At 55.7% G+C, this 17,900-nt stretch overlaps 1 protein-coding gene across 6 annotated transcripts in view; it reads right to left on the reverse strand.

The window, feature by feature from the left end:
• Positions 1–17,900, reverse strand: part of Kcnn2 (potassium calcium-activated channel subfamily N member 2) — a 176,757-nt gene that overhangs the window by 9,741 nt on the left and 149,116 nt on the right. For all 6 annotated transcript variants that reach the window (XM_090325476.1, XM_090325475.1, XM_090325478.1 and 3 more), the window contains 2 exons: positions 9,238–9,379; positions 3,456–3,566 (listed from right to left, as the gene is read on the reverse strand). In XM_090325476.1, coding sequence (XP_090181602.1) covers positions 3,456–3,566; positions 9,238–9,379 — 253 coding nt within the window. The remainder of the gene's footprint in view (positions 1–3,455; positions 3,567–9,237; positions 9,380–17,900) is intronic.

The raw sequence follows: 17,900 nt of genomic DNA on the forward strand, positions 1-17,900 counted from the left end.
TGCGCCGTGGAGAATCTGTGCACAGACGTGCCTGGAGATTTGCAGGCCTCCATGGGGTGGAGGGGAAGGCTGATCTGGAAGGAATGTCGCTCGGTTTCTCAGGTAAGGACTCTGCATGTCGTGGCCAGCACTTCCCTGGCCTTTCTGTGAACTCAGGTCGAATCCCTACACTGCCTGGCCTGGGGCTTCGTGCACAGCTTGGGTGAGACAGACGTGTGCGCTCTCTAAACCAGGCACCATGGCATCTGTAACTGATAGGTCACAGCCAGAGCCAGGGTCAGGCATATTCCCCTCTCTGCTGAGTGTTCCATATCTCGGCTCTGCATGGCTTCATGGGTGTCCACAGGCAAGGTCAGCCGAGGGCTGAATCTTGGGCCTTGCTGCCCTCTGATGGCGCCAGGCTGTGGATGATGGACGGCTTCGTCAATCCATTCCAACGCGCCCGCAGGTCGCTGTGCGCTCCAGTGGGGTCAGAGTCACTCCAGAGCCATCGGCTGGGCCCCATCTGCCACCACACGGAACTGAATTCCTATTTCAAAAGACAGGGCTCAAGGTTTGCCCCACACGAGCGAGGTCTGGCTGATGAGCGGGAGCAGATCAACCCTAATACAGGCAGACGAGAAGGGACAAAAACACCCGCTCCACCATCGTTCAGCCGAGCCTTGAAAGGCACCCAGGAAAAATGAGAAAACACAGAGCCGGGAAAGCAGCTGCTGAGCACTCACCCACAGTCCCAGGAGTGTAAGGAGATGCGCTTGCTAAGCGCTTAGGAGGCGGCACTCGAGTGGACACTCGTAAGCAGTAAGAATGCTTTACGTCTAGGAGCGCTTTTGAACGCCTCTTTCCTTACAGTGCCAGGCTTCTGAATACCCAGGAAACATTCCAGGACAGGGCGAGGGGAGAGCCTGGGGGCTGCTGCTGCCCGATTCCACAGAGCCTACAGGCCCCGTTCCGTCCCTTTTCTTCAGCCCTGGGAAGGCTCCCAAGGCCAGCATGCACGCTGCTCCCATCCACTGCGGGCAAGGAGACAGCAGGGAGCACTGCCTCGGAAGTGTGGGCCTTTGAGTGGCACAATGGGTTTGAACGCCCTGGGCCTCTTACACTTACTTGTTAGGCAGGAGCTGGCCCTGCCTTGGCACGCTCCACCTGTGTGAGGAGGGGCCTCCAATCACTGCCCCACTGTCTCTCAGCCGCTCGCATGGCCAGGGCTACTCACTGTCACCTCACTTACAATAATTACAAATACGCTTGATAGCAACTTATATTTCTACTCAGAGGTGGCTGAAATCTGAGGGCTGTGGTTTGAAGCCAGCCTGGGTAAGGAAGTCTGTAAGAGTCTCACCTCCAAGTAGCCAGCAAAAAGCTGGAAATGGAGCTGTGGCTCAAAGGATAAAAAGTGCCAGCTTTGAGTGAAAAAGGGTTCAACAGCGACTAGGCACCAAGTTCAAGCCCCAATACCAGCTTTCACACACACCCACACACAAGAATTTCTATCGTGTGATGTAGGCCAATCTACACATGTCTAGAACGCCTTGCTTTTTGTTTCTTTTCACCATGGAGGTAGTTTGTGGACCAAACTGTGCCCTCCTCTGAGTCCAGTCACTTCTTTCCTGGGCACAGCCAGCCCAGTGACGTGACAGACTGTCAGCTGTGTTGTGTGTGTGTGTGTGTGTGCCATCTTCAACCTGGGTACCAGTGGGGCAGTTTTGAATTGCAGAATGTAATGCAAATTTCCACTGTTACCTAGAACAAATCTCCCTCAATGCTGGCACATAAAGAATTTGTGTTTTACTTTCTGTGAGTCTTTTACTGGGTCAGTGTAGTCACACAGGGACGTGATTTCTATATAAAACTAGTTCCCCTGGAAATTTGCATGCAGCGAGTATTTTTTTCATAGTAAGAAGACCTACACTAGGAGAAGGCTTGAAAAGTTAAACTTATTCTTGGGAAATAACTCATTATTTTAGTGTGTTCATAGTTGTTTTTGTCTATGGAATTATATTCTGATTTCAGAACATTTTGACCATTGACCCTGTTATTTCTCCTACGTAGTATTTTAGAGAATCTTTTTTTTTTTTTTTTTTTGCAGTCCTGGCATTTAAACGTAGGTCCTTGAGCTCTGTAGGCAAGCCCTTGACCCCTGACCTGTGCCTCCAGCTCTTTTTGATTTTGTTATTTCTCTATTAGGGTCACGCTTTTCACCAGGGCTGGCTGGGACCACAACCCTCATACTCTTTACCTCCTGAGCAAGTTCTAGGCGGGAGCCACTGTGCCTGGTGAGTGTATTTTTTAATCTTACCTTAACTATATTCAGCTTTTAGATGTTTCCTTTTTGTTGTTGCTGCTTTCGTGGGGTTGGGGATTGAACCCAGAGCCTCGAGTATGCTGGGCAAAGAGCTGTACCGCTGAGTTACATCCCACCTTGACTTTCAGGTCCTTACAAAGTGATTATTCAGCGTTTTAGACTCGTAGTTAAAAAGTCAAACTTATGTACACAGGTAACCAAATGGAATCTGAAACTCAGGTGAGTCTGATGGCTCTGCATGGGACAGTGAAGCAAAGCTAGGTGAAAGGTTTGTGGTTTTACTCGTTGTGATGGGAGAGCCATCCCAAGTGAGGAACCTGTTACACTCTTGTGACATTTTGCCCCCAAACACAGATCTGTCAGCAAACTTGCCGTATGGATAGGCTCGAGTCCCAAGAAACAGCGAAAGAGCTGCACATTTAAGGAAGCATACCTAGACAAGAGAAAGAAGGATGGAATCTCTTCATGGAAAGCTTCCGGTGGTGTATTTATTCCCCCTTCCCCCCACCCCCGGGCCATCCAGAGGTTAACCTACTGCATGTGAGACGACACTCAAGTTAACACCCACATCAAATAGACTAAAGCCATGGCTCACGCCTGTAGTCCCAGCTACTCCGGAGGCTGAGATCTGAGAATCATGGTTCAAATCCAGCTGGGGAAGGAAAGTCCATGAGATTCTCACCACCAGTGAACCGCCAGAAAACAAGAAGTGGCTCAAAGTGGTAGAGCGCCAGCCTTGAAAGAGCTCAGTGACAGCACCCAGGCCCGGGGTTCAAACCACACGACTGACCAACAACCACAACGGCAATCCAGAACCAAAAGACACTCAAAGCTAAAGGGAACCTTCCTCTACGACATTCTTAAGGTCTCTGCACTGGGATTTGGCCATTTCAAGTGACCAGCTAACAATAATGTCATTCACAATACTGGTCTCCCCAGGAGAGAGGAAAGGCTGCACGCCACACGTGGCACTCCTGTCCTCCCAGCACCCCCAAGAGCTGGCCGAGGGTCAGGGGAAGGACGTCTCGCCCACTGGCCTCACCAAGTCCAGAGTCATCTAGCTGCGATCGACCCTGACCAAATGCCCACGCCACCCCACGAGCAGTTTGCGGAGAAGGCCCCGCCTTTCCAGCTGTGGCCGCCTACTCACCCTCTTGGTCAGCTGAGTGTCCATCATGAAGTTGTGGACGTGCTTTTCTGCTTTGGTAAGTTCTAGTTTCCGCGCCACCACAGCCACCACCAGCGCTGTGCAGCCCGCACCCTGAGGACAAGCAGAGGACAGAGAGGTCACCACGCCTGCCCGCGGCACTGCCACTCAGCACCCAGCTGCTGTCCCTTAGCTTTTTCGTGCAAGGCGGGTGCTCTGCCACTTGGCCCCACAGCTCCACTTCTGGCTTCTTGCTGGTTAACTGGAGATGAAAGTCTCGGGGCCTTTCCTGTCAAGGCTGGCTTCAAACCCTGATCCTCAGATCTCAGCCTCTTGAGTAGCTAGGATGACAGGCTGAGCCACCGGTACATTGCGCTTACCAGTGAATATTTATAAACAATGTTTCTAACTTGATAAAGTAATATGCCAGATTTACGACCTTAGTGTGCCTAATTTAAGACAAGAACTGTAATCCTAACAGGAATAAATGGCCAGAAAATACCTTGCTGAGCTGTCGAGAGATTTCTGTAATTGCACAATCAATCTGTCCTGTAGAACTGTGTGTAGATGCGGGGAGAAAAGACGGGAAGGGGTAAAGGAGCACATTGTCCACACAGCATGTTTCCAGTTATACTTTTTAGAAAAGCAAGCCACACTGGAGAGAGAGGGAAAGAAGGCAGCTCTCCTTGGAAAGAGGTTATTTCTAAGCAGTTGCAGCACTGGTGATTTTTTTTAGGCACTAAATGCATACACAACAGTTTCTAAAATTACAATTTGTGGCTTAAGAAATGGCTAACCCCTTGGTACAGAAAAAGCCAAGCAAACATACAAGGCCCAAAACAAGAATTATCTAACCTAACTTTTTCCTATGACATTAACCTTTAAAAATCAACCCAGGAAAGTGTCCTTTCCTATAACTTGTGTGTTACAACCGACAATTGTCAGTAAATGTGACTTGGCTGTGGGCCAGGCAGGGTGTTAGGGACCGGTGGGCTGAGTGCTCAGCTCCCCTTCCCCACCTGTGTTCTTCCTGCATGTGTCATACCCACAATGCACCGGCAGGGACCAGGCTAAAAACAAAGCAAGAAATCTTGACTTTACCTCATCAAGTCTCAGAGTACGAGTTAAGTGGCGACAGCAGAGGAAGAGGAATGGTCTCAGGAAAGGTCTGGGCCCACTTCCATGGCTGGGACAGACACATCTATCACCAGATGGGAATGCTGGAGCAGATTAAATCTACAAGCCATCCCCTTGTCTGACAGCACCGGCCCCAGGGCCTTCTCACCTGCTCCAGGCTGGGTCCTGAGACACCACGGGGTAGCCAGGAGGCTCAAACAAGCAGAGGCGGCGGCAGGAATCTGGGGTCTTAACTGCTAGAGATGCCCCAAGAGGGCGGCTGGCACCAGTTGCCGGCACTGCGCTGCCCACAGGTGGCTGCTGCAGAGAATGTTGTTTTTTTTTTTTTCCTGGAAGGAAGTCAAAGTCCTACCAGGAGTGGAAAACCACTGGCATGTAAGCCTTTGTGCTTATCGCGGGGTCTGCTCTTTCCTGGAAGTGGGGGACAGGCAGAGGCGACCATCGGTCACCACTGAAGTGGTGACTTGCTTAGTCCGAGTCTCCACCCACGGCTCTGACTAAGGAAGAGAACCATAATGTGCACCTCACCGTAAATCCTCACTCCTCCATTTGACTGGGGTGGAATCACGCTTCCAAAAAGCAACCCTTGAAGTTTTCACAGAACAAAACTGCCTCCCTTCCAAGAGCTTTCTAGGTGCAAGGTAAACAGCCGGCGCCTCTGTTGCGTTAGAAGTGTAGTAACGGTGCAGGGTGATTGTTCTCCTACCAGTGCAGCACTGTTCTGTCTCATCACATCCGAGCTTTCCACTGCCTTGGTTTGTACTGACGTGGTGTGCGTTTAATGGGATGAGTCACTTCCTTCCTCCTATATGAGGACGTAAATCCTGGTGGTTCCTGTCCCATGTCATTTTACATTCCCAAGGAACAGAGAGAAAACAAAATTAAGCCATCTCTTCAAATGTTCAGGAACTGCAAACCAGGCAAAGGAAAGTGCATTTATAAAGCCACCACGGTAAAAGCACAGATACCCCCGTATCCCTCTGCTTGTTTAGCTTCCTACCTGTTAATGGAGTAACTACTAAAAGAGAGGAAGAGTTCATCACTCCTCCCTTCCTGCTCTGCAGGACTGGGGGCTGGCGGCTCATCCTCGCATCCTAGCTACTCAGGAGCCTCAGTTGTGAGGGTGGCAGATTGCAGTCGGCCTGGGAAAGGGGAAGTCTGTGAGACCCTTGTATCCAAAAGGCCGGAAGCAGAGCTGTGGCTCAAGTGGCAGAACAACCGCTATGGAGGGATAAAGCAAAGGGATAGAGCTCAGGCCTTGAGCTCCATACTGGCACGAGGGGAAAAAAAAAATCTAAAGACACCTGGGCCTGATTTGATGAGATACACTACACACACCGCAGAGACACAGACCGCGGCCCTCCTTAAAAGACCTCCGGTATTACCCACTCCATGTCAAACGATAAGGCATGCCAAGCAAGCAAAAACCACGGGCTGCTTGGGGTGTCCACATACATACACGTGTCACGCAGGTTTTGGGTCTGGGAGAGTTTCTTGGGGTTTCTATAGCTAGTGAAGGAAAAAAAAATCTTATGAACAGATTAGGTCTAGCTCTCTCTGTGGCTCATTATTCCTATGTCCTGGACTCCTTGTTCCATCAAAAGAGCAGTGTGCCTGGCATCTCTGTGTCCTTAAGCCTTGGCATAAAAAAGACGGATTCTTTAACCCACGGCAAACCAAATATCCTTCAGGAGACGGCCAGATGTCAGCACGCCTTTCTACCGGCTTTTCTTAATCCGGAAGTACTAAAATCGCACGTGCCCGCAGGGAGTGGTGTCACTTCTGTTGTTCTGCCGAGACCTAGGGGCGTCTGAACTATTCAAGAGGTGCTTAGCAGAGAATAACCTTCCTAAGGAAGGGACAGAGATCACTCTATATTTAACGATAATTACACCCCCGATTCTCGCCCTCCTTGCTCGAAAGTCAAACGTTAACCAGAGCTGCAATCCTCTCACGGGAATAGAAAAGCAAGTGAGTCATCCTCAAGATCACACCACCCTTGTGGATGTCCCCCTCGAAGCAATCAGATCTCCAGTCTCCTCTGTGCCGGTAGAAAGGAAAAGGTACTGCCACGCACACATCTCTAAAATTAAGAAAAGCCATCTTATGAACACCAGGACAGCTACCTTGCTTTCCAAGGCTAAAAGGACAGTTACTGTCCCTCTGTGAGCATGAGGAGAGAAGGAATGGCTGCAGGGTTGAAGCTGGGACACTGCAGCCCGGGGTCGCCTTCCCGGGACATCCGAGCTGAAACCACGTGAGTTCACGGCAGCGGTCACAACCCCACCAAGCCCTCCATACAGGAGGGGCTCAGAATGACACCCCTAACCAGCCTGTCCGGAAGGGCAGTGCCAGGTTGGTAAGTTAGGAGAGGGGCAGGGCCTCTACAGCTGCGATTCCCATATGGATCGTCACGTAAGACAGACGTGTATTTTCATGGTGCAGGGGATCAAACCCTGGGTCTGAGTGAGGACACCAGGCCAGCCCTCCATCCCAGCCTCAGCAGTCATTTCTCCCTCCCTCTTTAGCTTCTTCCTTTTCCTTCCTTCTTCCTTCCCTCCTCCCTCCCTCTTCCTTTTCCTTCGCCTTCGCCCACTCTTCTTTCCTTCTTCCTTCCTTCCTGCCTGCCTTCCTCCCCTCTCTTCTATGCTTGCTGGCTTGCTTCCTCCCTCCCTCCTTCCCTCTCTCCCTCCCCCCTCCTCCCCTCCTCCCTCTCTTCTAGCCTTCCTTCCTTTCTTCCTGTCCTGGGGCTCACACCCAGGGCCTGGGCGCCATTCCTGAGCATCTTTTTTTACCCCTTTGGCCACAGCACCACTTCTGGTTTTCTGGTGGTTCATTGGAGATGGAAAGTCTCGCGGACTTTTCTACCCAGGCTGGCTCTGAACTACGGTCCTGAACCTCGGCCGCCTCAGTAGCTAGGCGCCCTGCCACGTCCACGCCCAGCCCTGGGCGAGAGCCCACCTCACCCGTCACGGTTGGCCTGGCCACCGCTTCTGATCAACAGCGCGGTGTATGAAGGGGGCAAGGGCCACTCTCCCTGAGCCCCTGGCATGGCTGCCGAGTCTGCCTCAAAAGGAAAAGGGGGGCGATTCCGGGAGGGGGCCGTCCCGGCGGCACAGCGCCCTGCCCGCGCTCCCACCAGCCCAGGCGAGGCTTTTCCCTGGCAGAGCGCTAAAGGCGGGGGCCGAGGGGAGCCGGCCAACACTGACACAAGAGCTGGAGAGCTCTCGCTAGCACAACCCCAGACGTACCGGCACTTCCGAAAGCCAAAGCAACACCCGCAAACAAGACTCGCCTCCAACAACAGCCAACAGCTCAGCTGAAGGACACGGACCTTCCACAGGCCACCAAGAGGACGTCTATGGCAGCCTGAACCCAAACCCTGCTAAAGAGCCCGCTTCTCTGCACACAGGGAAACCGAGTCTGATGGCTCGGCTGGGACCGTTTAATCTACCTAGATTAATCTACCTAGATTAAACGGTGTTCATAACTTCAAAATAAAGCAAAGCGAGATCTGATGAGGGAGCTGCCTGGACGTGCCGTTGAAGGTGGTACACAGAAGATAAGGCCTCTCCTGCGAGACGCCAGGGACAAAAAATCATGGTGGCCCAGGCCCATAATCCTCACTACCAAGGGCTGAGACCCGGAGGGGCGTGGTTCCAATCCAGCCTGGACAGGACGGTCCTGAGACACTGTTGCTTAAAATGAATAGCAAAATGCAAAGCTGGGGTATGGTATGTGGCTCAAGTGGAAGAGCCAAACAAACATGAGTCCTCAAGTTCAAATCTCCTCACAGGAAGGAAGGAAAGGAGGGTCGGGAGGGAGGGAGAGGAAGCACCTGGAGGGGTGATGTACCAAGCAGCCCCTCGACCCACACGAGCAGCCTCAGGTGTGCGTGGTGAGAGGGAGAAGGACTCATTTGCACTTAGACAACATCGGGAAGGGAATGTTTCTAAGGAGAAGCAGGTGTGGCACGATGGCGCCGGCGCCAGACACCACGCACTCCTCCCTCCACCCTTCCAGCGGCTACAGTGTAGCAGGGCAGGTGTCGGGGAAGATGGAGGGGACAGAAAGGACCAAGAGCAAACACAGGCGCGAATCCCAGGTTCACAGGAGTCCACAAGCCCCCGGTTTTCTTGTGGAAGCCGGCCATGCCTGCCCACTTGGCTTCTCATGACTCAGGCTGCCGTCTCACACGCGAGTCTCGGGGGCCCCAGCCTTGCTCAGTAGGGAATGGACCTACTCAGGCTGGGCGGGGTGAGGGGGCCCAGGAAAGAAGGCAGCCTGACCGCTAGACAGAGCTCTACACATACAGTTGTTGAGAGGGGCCAGGGCAGCGTCCAGGCCAGCCCACCTGAAACACTGTGGGCTGTCCAGGCTAGCCCTAGCCTACAAGCAACACTGAGAGCTGTCCAGGCTGAGCTGTCCAGGCTAGCCCACCTAAACCACTGCAAGCTGTCCAGGCTAGCCCTAGCCTACAAGCAACACCGCGAGCTGTCCAGGCGAGCCTACAAGCAACACCGCGAGCTGTCCAGGCGAGCCTACAAGCAACACCGAGAGCTGTCCAGGCTAGCCCACCTGGAACACCGAGAGCTGTCCAGGCTAGCCCACGAGCAGCTAGCTGCTGCCCCCCCCCCCCGGCACTCACCATGATGCCAGTGAGCAGGCACACGCCCTTCCCGCAGTAGGTGTTGGGCACCATGTCGCCGTAGCCGATGGAGAGGAAGGTGATGGAGATGAGCCACATGGCACCCAGGAAGTTGCTCGTCACGTCCTGCTGGTCGTGGTACCTGGGGAAGGACGAGCCACATTAGTCATCCGCCCCACACGGCCCGGCCTTCCGACGGGACGGCACCCGTCCACCTGTCCACCAACCCGTCTGAAGGGGGGTAAGCACCCCAATTTCAGCAATGGCCAGGCCCGGTGTGGAGGCCGAGGGAGGAGGCCAGCCGGGGCCAAGGCCTCGGAGCGCGGCTCAGGAGGAACTGCCCTGCCCGCAGAGCCCGAGTTCAGCCCCCAGGACCGGTGCTGAGTGCGGAGTGAAAGCCGGGGCGGGCTAGTTCTACCCAGTACAGTTGACCGGCCAGCAGCATCTGCCAGGCACATGGCGGGCACGGCCTCTGCGGAGGCCGTCAGCCGAGCAGCAGTGAGGGCTTCTCCCTCCTGTCCCACCTTTGATTTGGATTTCAAAGCCAGGGGCAGGAAGTGCTGGCAGAGGGTACCGTGAGGTCTTCATGGAGCCCCCAGGCAAGTCACGCCGTGCCCATTGCCCCTTCTCCTTATTATGCCCGGTGTCCCCGGCCCTGTGCCGAGGCCCCAGCTCTGTGTGTATGTGCCAGGCCCGGGGCTTGAACTCACAGCCTGGGTGCTGTCCATCTGCTTTTCCACTCAAGGCTGGTGGTGTTCTACCACATGAGCCATGCCTACCCTGGCAGCTTTTTCCTGCCTGGGCTGGCTTCGACCTGGGCGTGAGCGGTGGAAGCCACTGGAAACGAACGCTCGTGGATGTTGGTACCTTACGGCGTGGGGCTCAGTGGTAAACCACCCTCTCCACTCAGGACACAATAAACCCGCCTAACACTTCCCACGAGCGCGTATGCTGTGTCGAGATGTTCAACACGGATGCGAACAGCCAAGATGACCCTACTAACCACCAAATGGGAAAAGGCACCCGGGTGCCTTCTTAGCCAGTCAGACTTATCGCCATGGCAGCATTCTCACTGAGGGGGTAGGGAGGCTAAGAGCTGACCCACGAGGCCCACTCTCACTTTTAGATGAACACTTAGAATTGGCAAAAATACCTGAGTGTGAATTTCAATGGTGGCTTCAGATTTCGCCCCGTGTTGTACACTGTGAAGTATTATCGAGATTTAAAAGCCAGCATGCAACCCCTTTTCTCTCCTGAATCCACCTCTCTTCTGAAATACCCCTGTAACTGCAGCAGGACAAGTCAGAAGAACCAGAAAGCACACTTCACTGGATCAGAAATAACACTGTTCTGTGTGCAGAAGTGAACACTAGAAGATTCCCTTCAGATTCTTTCTTGAAACATTAGCAACAGATACAATTAATTGGAATAGACAGAAAAATGGAGCTGCTGAGGTTCTTTGAAAGAGTCACGGGGGGCGTGGCCAGGCACACGTTCCAGGGATACGCTCAGCCGCTCAGCCGCAGAAAGGATGACGCGGTACCAGAAAGATGGCAGCCACCCAGCAACAGGAGTCTGGAAGAGACGCGGATGGCCGGGGCACACAGAGAGAGCCTGCGGGGTCCGGAGGGGAGGGGGCCAGGCTCGGGACCGGCCTGCCTGGAGAAGCAGACCTGGAAACCGCCAGGGGCCAAGAATTTCCACACCCAGACAAGAGTGTCATGGTGGACAACGGGTCTGGAAGACGCTGTGCTCACACAGGAGGAGCCACTGGCCCTGGAGGCACCGTCCAAGACGACTTGAAGAAGGTGGAAGGTAGTGCCAAAGGAGACGAAACACAGGCCTGGGAGGAGAAAAGACGAATGAGGAGGACACAGCTCAAGTCGCTCTGTCAGGTCTACCGTCACAGAGGGTGGGCGTCGTGCGCTGGCTGGCTGGGTCCATCGATGCCCAGGCCTGATGACAGGTGCTGGCCAGGCCTGCGACGTCCAGACAACACACAGGGGGCAGAGAAAACCTGGGTACCAATGGGAGTCTGGGAATGCAGAGCCCCGCCAGGGGAAGCAGACCGCGGGCCAGATCAGGGTTTCCCTCGAGAGAGGCAGAGAGGCGAGCCCAAGCCCGAGGTGGAACACGGTGACATAGACAACAATGACATCCCTCGGGGCACAGGGTTGGGCTCCAGACACACCACCCCAGCAGCAGGAGCCCAGTTCCCAGCACAGCTCCAGCCGACCTCCCAGCCCCACCGTCTTCCCTCCATCCCCCCTGGAGCCAGGCAGCCAGCATGTGCCTCGCTCTCCAGGGTCCAGGGGAGAGGGCCGGGGAGGGGGGGGGGGAGACACAGGAGGAAGAGTACAGCTCTCGGGGAAAACAGTGCTCCCTCCAGCAGGACAAAGAAAGGACGTGAGAAGTGGAGTGGAAACCCAGAGACAGCCGTCGGGGACCTGCCCCCTCCAGCGTGGAAGTTCTGGAGAGCCAGCGAGCCACCAAGGAGCAGCAGCAGGGGCAGGCAGGGCCACGCTGCCACCACAGCCCAACCCTGGCTCAGGCCTGGACCAGGGCAGCTCTACTGATCTCGTGAGTGTGTGTGAGTGTGTGTGTGTGTGTGTGTGTGTGTGTGTGTGTGTGTGTGTGTGAACTTTGATTTTATTTTGCTCCTTTGACTTTGCACATGTGAATTTTTTTTTCTTTTCTCATTTAATAAAAAAAAAAAACAAACAGAAGTCTGACTTCCCAAAGGGAGAACAAGAGGTGGTCGTGCTGAGAGAATGCGGGGGCTGAGAATCTGAGGCTCAGGGGACCCCGCCAGGGAGACGAAATCCAGGCAGTATGGCCACTCAGCACAAATGCCTCATGAGACAAACAAGAACTCACCATGACACGCTGCCACAAAACGCTAGCCACTGCACACAAGCCGTGAAAACCAGCCACAAAACAGCCCCCCTAATATACCAGCCACAACACACCGGCCCCCGCACGCCAGCCACAAGGAGAAGGAGTAAAAAGCAGCTGCTCGTAACAGGTCCTGCACTTGAGTAGCGGAGTTCTGCCCCACACAGCGCAAGGACGGGCAGGTGGGAACGCTGGCACACCAGAGGCCACACCAGTGCCACACAGGACGTGGCTTCGGAAAAGCTGTCTAGGCTGACTGCGGGAACATGCTCGGCAGTGTCCCAATGACAGCCCAAGAACACGATTAAAACACAGTGCATACTTCACACGGCTTTAGGGCTAAGCCAAGAGGGTCACCGGGGGCTTTTGTCATGTAAAATATCCAGGAGAAGGTTTGTTTTTTTAAACTGCCCGGCAGGGCCACGGGGGCGGTCCAGGGCCCCACAGCCATGTGGCCACGGGCACTTGTGGAGGCTTCTCCCTCCTCCCGCTCCACTCGTCCCCCTGCCTTACTGCTCACGTACGCAGGCGGCCTTTGTGCCAAGCCCTCCTGAGTGCAGAACCAAGCCCAGACCACGGGCCTGGCCTGGCCGGCCTGGCGCTCCTCCAGAAGCTCCACCAGGCCCCTGGGGTCACCCCCTTCTCCCGGGCTGGGACTGGCGCAGCGGGCGGCCACCAGGTGGCAGTGCTGGACCACACCATCTCCACCCCAGCAGCTCCTGACTCCAACCGGGCAGGGACTGGGCAGGGGCCAGGCCCGGGGCTCACCTAGGCAGGAGGGTCTGGAAGGAGGGGTGGGCTGGGGGGTCCGCCCCACTCCTCCACCTGCACTAACCAGGGCCTCGCTGGGAAGGAGCCAGAACTGAGGATAAACAGGGACCCGAGAGGGCCCAGGAGGATGGATGCGATCCCCTGCCTCCCCTGCCTGCCTCCCCTGCCTGCCTGCCTCCCCTGCCTGCCTGCCTCCCCTGCCTGCCTGCCTGCCTCCCTGCTGTCAACCACAAGTTCCAGAGGAGGAGGACTCTTTCAACAGGGCTCTGTCTGTCCAGGGCTTCCAGGCACCTGGAAAGAAAAGAACTTGCTGGTATCCGCCTACCCAACGCCCAGGTGCATGAGGACCGGTCAGTTATTGTGAATTGTTTCTAAAGTTCTAATGTTCAAAGTACAACAAATGTTTAGTTTTCAGAACACAGCTATGCTGCTTGCCTAGCATGCACGAAGACCCGGGTTCAAGTCCTTGGTACCACATACATAGAAAGAGCCAGAAGTGGTGCTGAGGCTCCAGTGGTAGAGCTCTAGCCTTGAGAAAGTCCAAGGACAGTGCTCAGGCCCTGAGCTCAAGCCCAGGACTGGCAAAAAACAGACAAAAAACCCCCCCCAAAACCCAGCTATGCTTATAAAGAAATTGAATTTCGTGGTGGGAGGGGGAGAGGGGGAAGAGGAGAGGTAGGAGAGAGGGAGGGAAGGAGAGAGGGAGGGGAGGTATCAAAATTCTTGACTTATCCTCCCGCTTCAGGAGCTGGAAGGGTTTGACATGGAGCCCTGGGAGGCGAGAGGCGCCCAGGTGAGTTTCAGTCTCAGGCTTTGCTCGCAGTGCTCTGCCGAGTGGACGGCCATGCTGGGAAACAGTGTCTCTCTCAAAGGCAGTTCTGACCACGTGCAAGCGTGGCTAGGGCGAATCAGACACACATTCTAACTTTGCTTCCTCTGATGCTTGTGAAGTTGGCTTACACGACCGCTGGGCTCACAGGCTGTCACCATAGACGGCCAGGACCTAGGTGACAGCTGTCACCTGTCAAGACCCTCGGGGCAGACTGACACCCAAAACGTCACTGTGATTTCAACCACCGCTGTGCTAACACAGCCACATGAGGCCATCTGCCAGTGGAAACGCCAATGGAAACAGAGAGACACAACGCGTTCCACCAGCACCGTGGCTCACGGCCGCTCGGGAGGCTGAGATCTGAGGACTGCGGTTCAAACCCGGCCCAGGGAAGTCCGTGAGACTCTCATGCCCGCTTCACCAGCAGAAGGCAGGAAGTGGAGCTGTGGCTCAAGTGGTAGCCATGAGTGAAAAAGCCAAAGGACAGCGCTCAGGCCCTCGGGTCAAACACGCGCTCGCGCACACACAAAATACAACATGTTCTCTAGCTTCCAGGACCTTAAAACCACCGCTACCCTCCGACACCAGATCACCCTCTCCACTGCCATGTGGCTTTGTTGCAATGCACCCTGGGTAAAAAAAAGTCCACCATTCTTAGAGAAAGGAGGAATCTGTATTAACTCACTGCGCCATGTCGGATCCCTCAGTTCCGGGGAGGGCTGTGCTGCGTGCTGGGGCCCCAGGTGGAGGCTGGTCCCTCTGCCTCGGGGGCCAAGCAGGCCATCCGGACCCCGGCGGGGGACTTGGGCAGCGATCCCCAGTCTCTGCCTTCAAGTAGCTGGGATTCCAGGCTTGAGCCACGGTGCCCAGCGTTCCCTGGAGTCTTGTCCAGAAAAGTGACGGAAGCTGGGTCGTTGACTGACAATACTGGACTACCTTTTAGGACTCGGCAAGTCTTGGTTCACGTCAAGGTTATTTCAAACCAGTGTTTCCGCGGTGTGAAGACAACGTGCTCTCAAGAAGGTGTGAAGAGGCGTGCGGTCCACGATGTCTTCCTTTCTCTGCGTGGTTTAATTAACACGTTGGTTTTCTGGAGCTGTGCACACGCGAGGTACAGTACGAGAGACAGGCTGGCTTTCGGGGTGTTACAGCTGTAGATTCCCAGTTTGCTCGTCCTGCCTCTCTCACTGAAGCTGGATCTGGCCAGGGCAGCTGGCGGCTCGGGCTGGCCGTGGTCCTGGCTGCTTCCGTGGTCCTGGCTATTGTGTGTGTGGCGTGGAAGGGGAGGTGGGAGGGAGGTGGGTGCTGCGAGGAGGAGCTGATGCCCAGAGCTGGACAGAGGCCTTGGCAGCCTGAAATGCCGTGCGCACAAGACCTGATGGGCGTAAGACTTGGGGGGCTGGGAGCCCCCCTCTGTGGGTTTGTGGCCCTGAAGGTGAACCCCGTGACCTCACCCCAGAGTCCCGGGACCCACCGGGCACGGGCGGCAGACGGAGGGCTCTGCCCGGGGAGCCTCGGGCTGTTCCCGGCGGCAGGTCACCCAGCCCACACTGTTCTCAGAAAACCCGAGCACCCTCGGGAGCTGCCTCGCCAGGATGGTGTGCGGAGTCACTGACGCCCTGCCTCCCAAGTCTACCTCGCCTCGAAGAGTTAAACAGAGCACCGAGCCCTCAAACGGCCCACTGCGTGAAATGTTTAATTTCCTATGGATAAGTGGATTCTTCTAACATGATTTGTCCGCCCCCAGAGGCTCTCTTGGGAAAGCCATTTGATGAAGGACACTGATGTTTTTATAGAAGGCCTATGAAACAGACCCACAAGTGACCAGTGCTCAAGCCGGGGTGCCAGGCTAGTGTCCCGGGATTGCACTAAGATGTCACAGCCTGACCTCGTGCTAGCAACGATGGACGGCTGGACGGCGGCGGCAGGCGTGGCGCTGAGCTGCGTTCCCAGCCCCGAGTGTGGAGCAGCAGGTGACTGACTGTCCTGCCACGAGCCTGGAAGGACGAACGCCAGCGGGGTCGCTGCTGTGACCGATCCAGCGCATAACCGATACACGGATCTCTGTGCGGGGAGGTTTTGGTGATGGGGCCACTCGCCGTCCACTGAGCCACGGCATGGTGTGCGGGCCACGCTCTGCCTGGCCTGGCCGACGCCTCCGGGCTGGTCTCCTCGCTCTTGGCAGTAACCTGTTTTTCTTCCACAATCACAAACTGAGGAGTCCTTACACAAAACCCTACAACATCACACACCAACTAATGCTTGAACCCTCATCTCCCGCTCACCGGGGAGCTTGTTTCACCCGAGGGAAAGGTTAAGCCTCATTTCACACTGATTGGATAGGGCCAGAATGACTGAGCTAAGCCAAAGTCCGGGGCGGGAAGGCCACGCAGGGCGGCATCACAACACCGACACACACACTGCCGTTGGCACTGGAGATGGGCACACCGGGGCTGAGACCCCACGGGCGAGCCTCCCAACCCCCCACGGCCCGTCACCCGCCCGACGCCGCGAGGGCCAGGCCCCGCGCCTGCTCTGCTCTCTCCTCCAGGAGGCCCTGTGTGAGGGTCTCCTCACGAGCACCCAGGCACATGGACTACTCCTGTCCACACACGCACACACACACACCCTGCCGCTGTGAAGGAAGCACTCAGTGCATCAAGTCTGCCACACTGCTGCACACGGAATTCTAGACGAATTGCTCTGAAAACGTGTGCTGTGGCAGGGTGCCAGTGGCTCACACCTGCGACCCTAGGAGGCTGAGATCTGAGGATCGTGGTTTGAAGCTAGCCTGGGGAAGCAAAGCCCTGAGGACTCCAGCAAGTGCACTGTGGCTCGAGTGGCAGAGCGCCAGCCGTAAGTGGAAAAGCTCAGGGACAAGCCCCAGGGCTGGGCGAGTCCCGGGAGCACAGGCCCTCAAGCACCCACACAGATCTGCTGGGTACACGGATTTTCTTTTTAAAGGGAGGAGGGCGATGGGGGTGCTGGCTGCTCAGCACCTCTGCTACCCTGTCCCCCGGCGCCTCAACGGACCCAACGGGAATGCCTGTCTAGTCCTGCCGTGGCCATCTCTGCAATGCTACGCTTCCTTCCATCTCAACCCTTCTCAATGCCCTGACCTGGCCAGAACTCCACCACACACGCACGCAACGACGGGAGCCTCGGCCAGAAGGGTCAGGACAGGTGAATCACACCACCAAGCCTGGCCATGCTTCCTTTGGTTACGTTGGGGACCAAGGAAGAGAGGACACTAGAGATGCAGAGACGAGATGGAGGAGATGCAGAGCCCGAGAGCAGTAGTAGTTAAGGAGGACGCTCAGGGCGACTCCACAAGCACAGGGAGGAAGGTGAGCGTGTCTCCGTCCTCCTGAGGGCCGCCCCTGCCCAGCAGGCTGGAGAGCCCCGACACCGGGGGGGCGCAGGGGGGCCCCTGTGGTTAGAAGGAGCGTTATAGCTCTGAACGAGGTGACCCTCACTCTCAGTGTCCGGAGCAGCGGGGATCACAGGTGTGAACCCCTACGGCCCCACGGCTGTGATCAGAACTTGGGGAGCGTCACACACAAGTCCTCTCCCTTTCTCTAGCAGACACTGCTTGCCACTCGTACACCGTGACTCCAGTTGCTTCCCTGGGCCCTCAGGATGCCTGCGTAATTCCTATAGATTCCTTACTTGACCTTTCGCCAGTCCTGGGCGCTGCCCTGAGCTCTTCTGCTCGAGGTTAGATGAGAGCTTCCCACCCTGAGCCACAGCTCCACTTCCAGGGACACGGTGGTTCACTGGAGTGTCGCAAGGCCTCTGGGGCCTGGGCGGGCTCTGCACCGCGATCCTGGGGCTCAGCCTCCTGCGGAGCTGGGAGGACAGGCGTGAGCCACGGCGCCTTGCCCATTCTGGCAGGTTCTCTACGTATCTTTCTTGTTGCTCACAGTTTTCCTGCCTGATAGCTTTCTTTGGATAACAGGTTTGTGCTGAAGCTCAGCTCTGCTTTTAATGCATGCGTGTACACACGTCTTCATTTCATACACAATTAAATCAACAAGAAGGTGCGGTGAGCACAGGCATCGTGAACGGGAACAGAAACGACGCTCGGAACGTGGTCACACGAGCTGCATTTTAAAGGCCCTGTGACCCCCCGGCTGGTTCTGCCCAGAGCCTGGGAGGGAGCACA

The sequence above is a fragment of the Megascapheus bottae genome, chromosome 38 (genome assembly GCF_031878675.1).
Source record: "Megascapheus bottae isolate mThoBot1 chromosome 38, mThoBot2.hap1, whole genome shotgun sequence".
NCBI classification, from domain to species: Eukaryota; Metazoa; Chordata; class Mammalia; order Rodentia; family Geomyidae; genus Megascapheus; species Megascapheus bottae.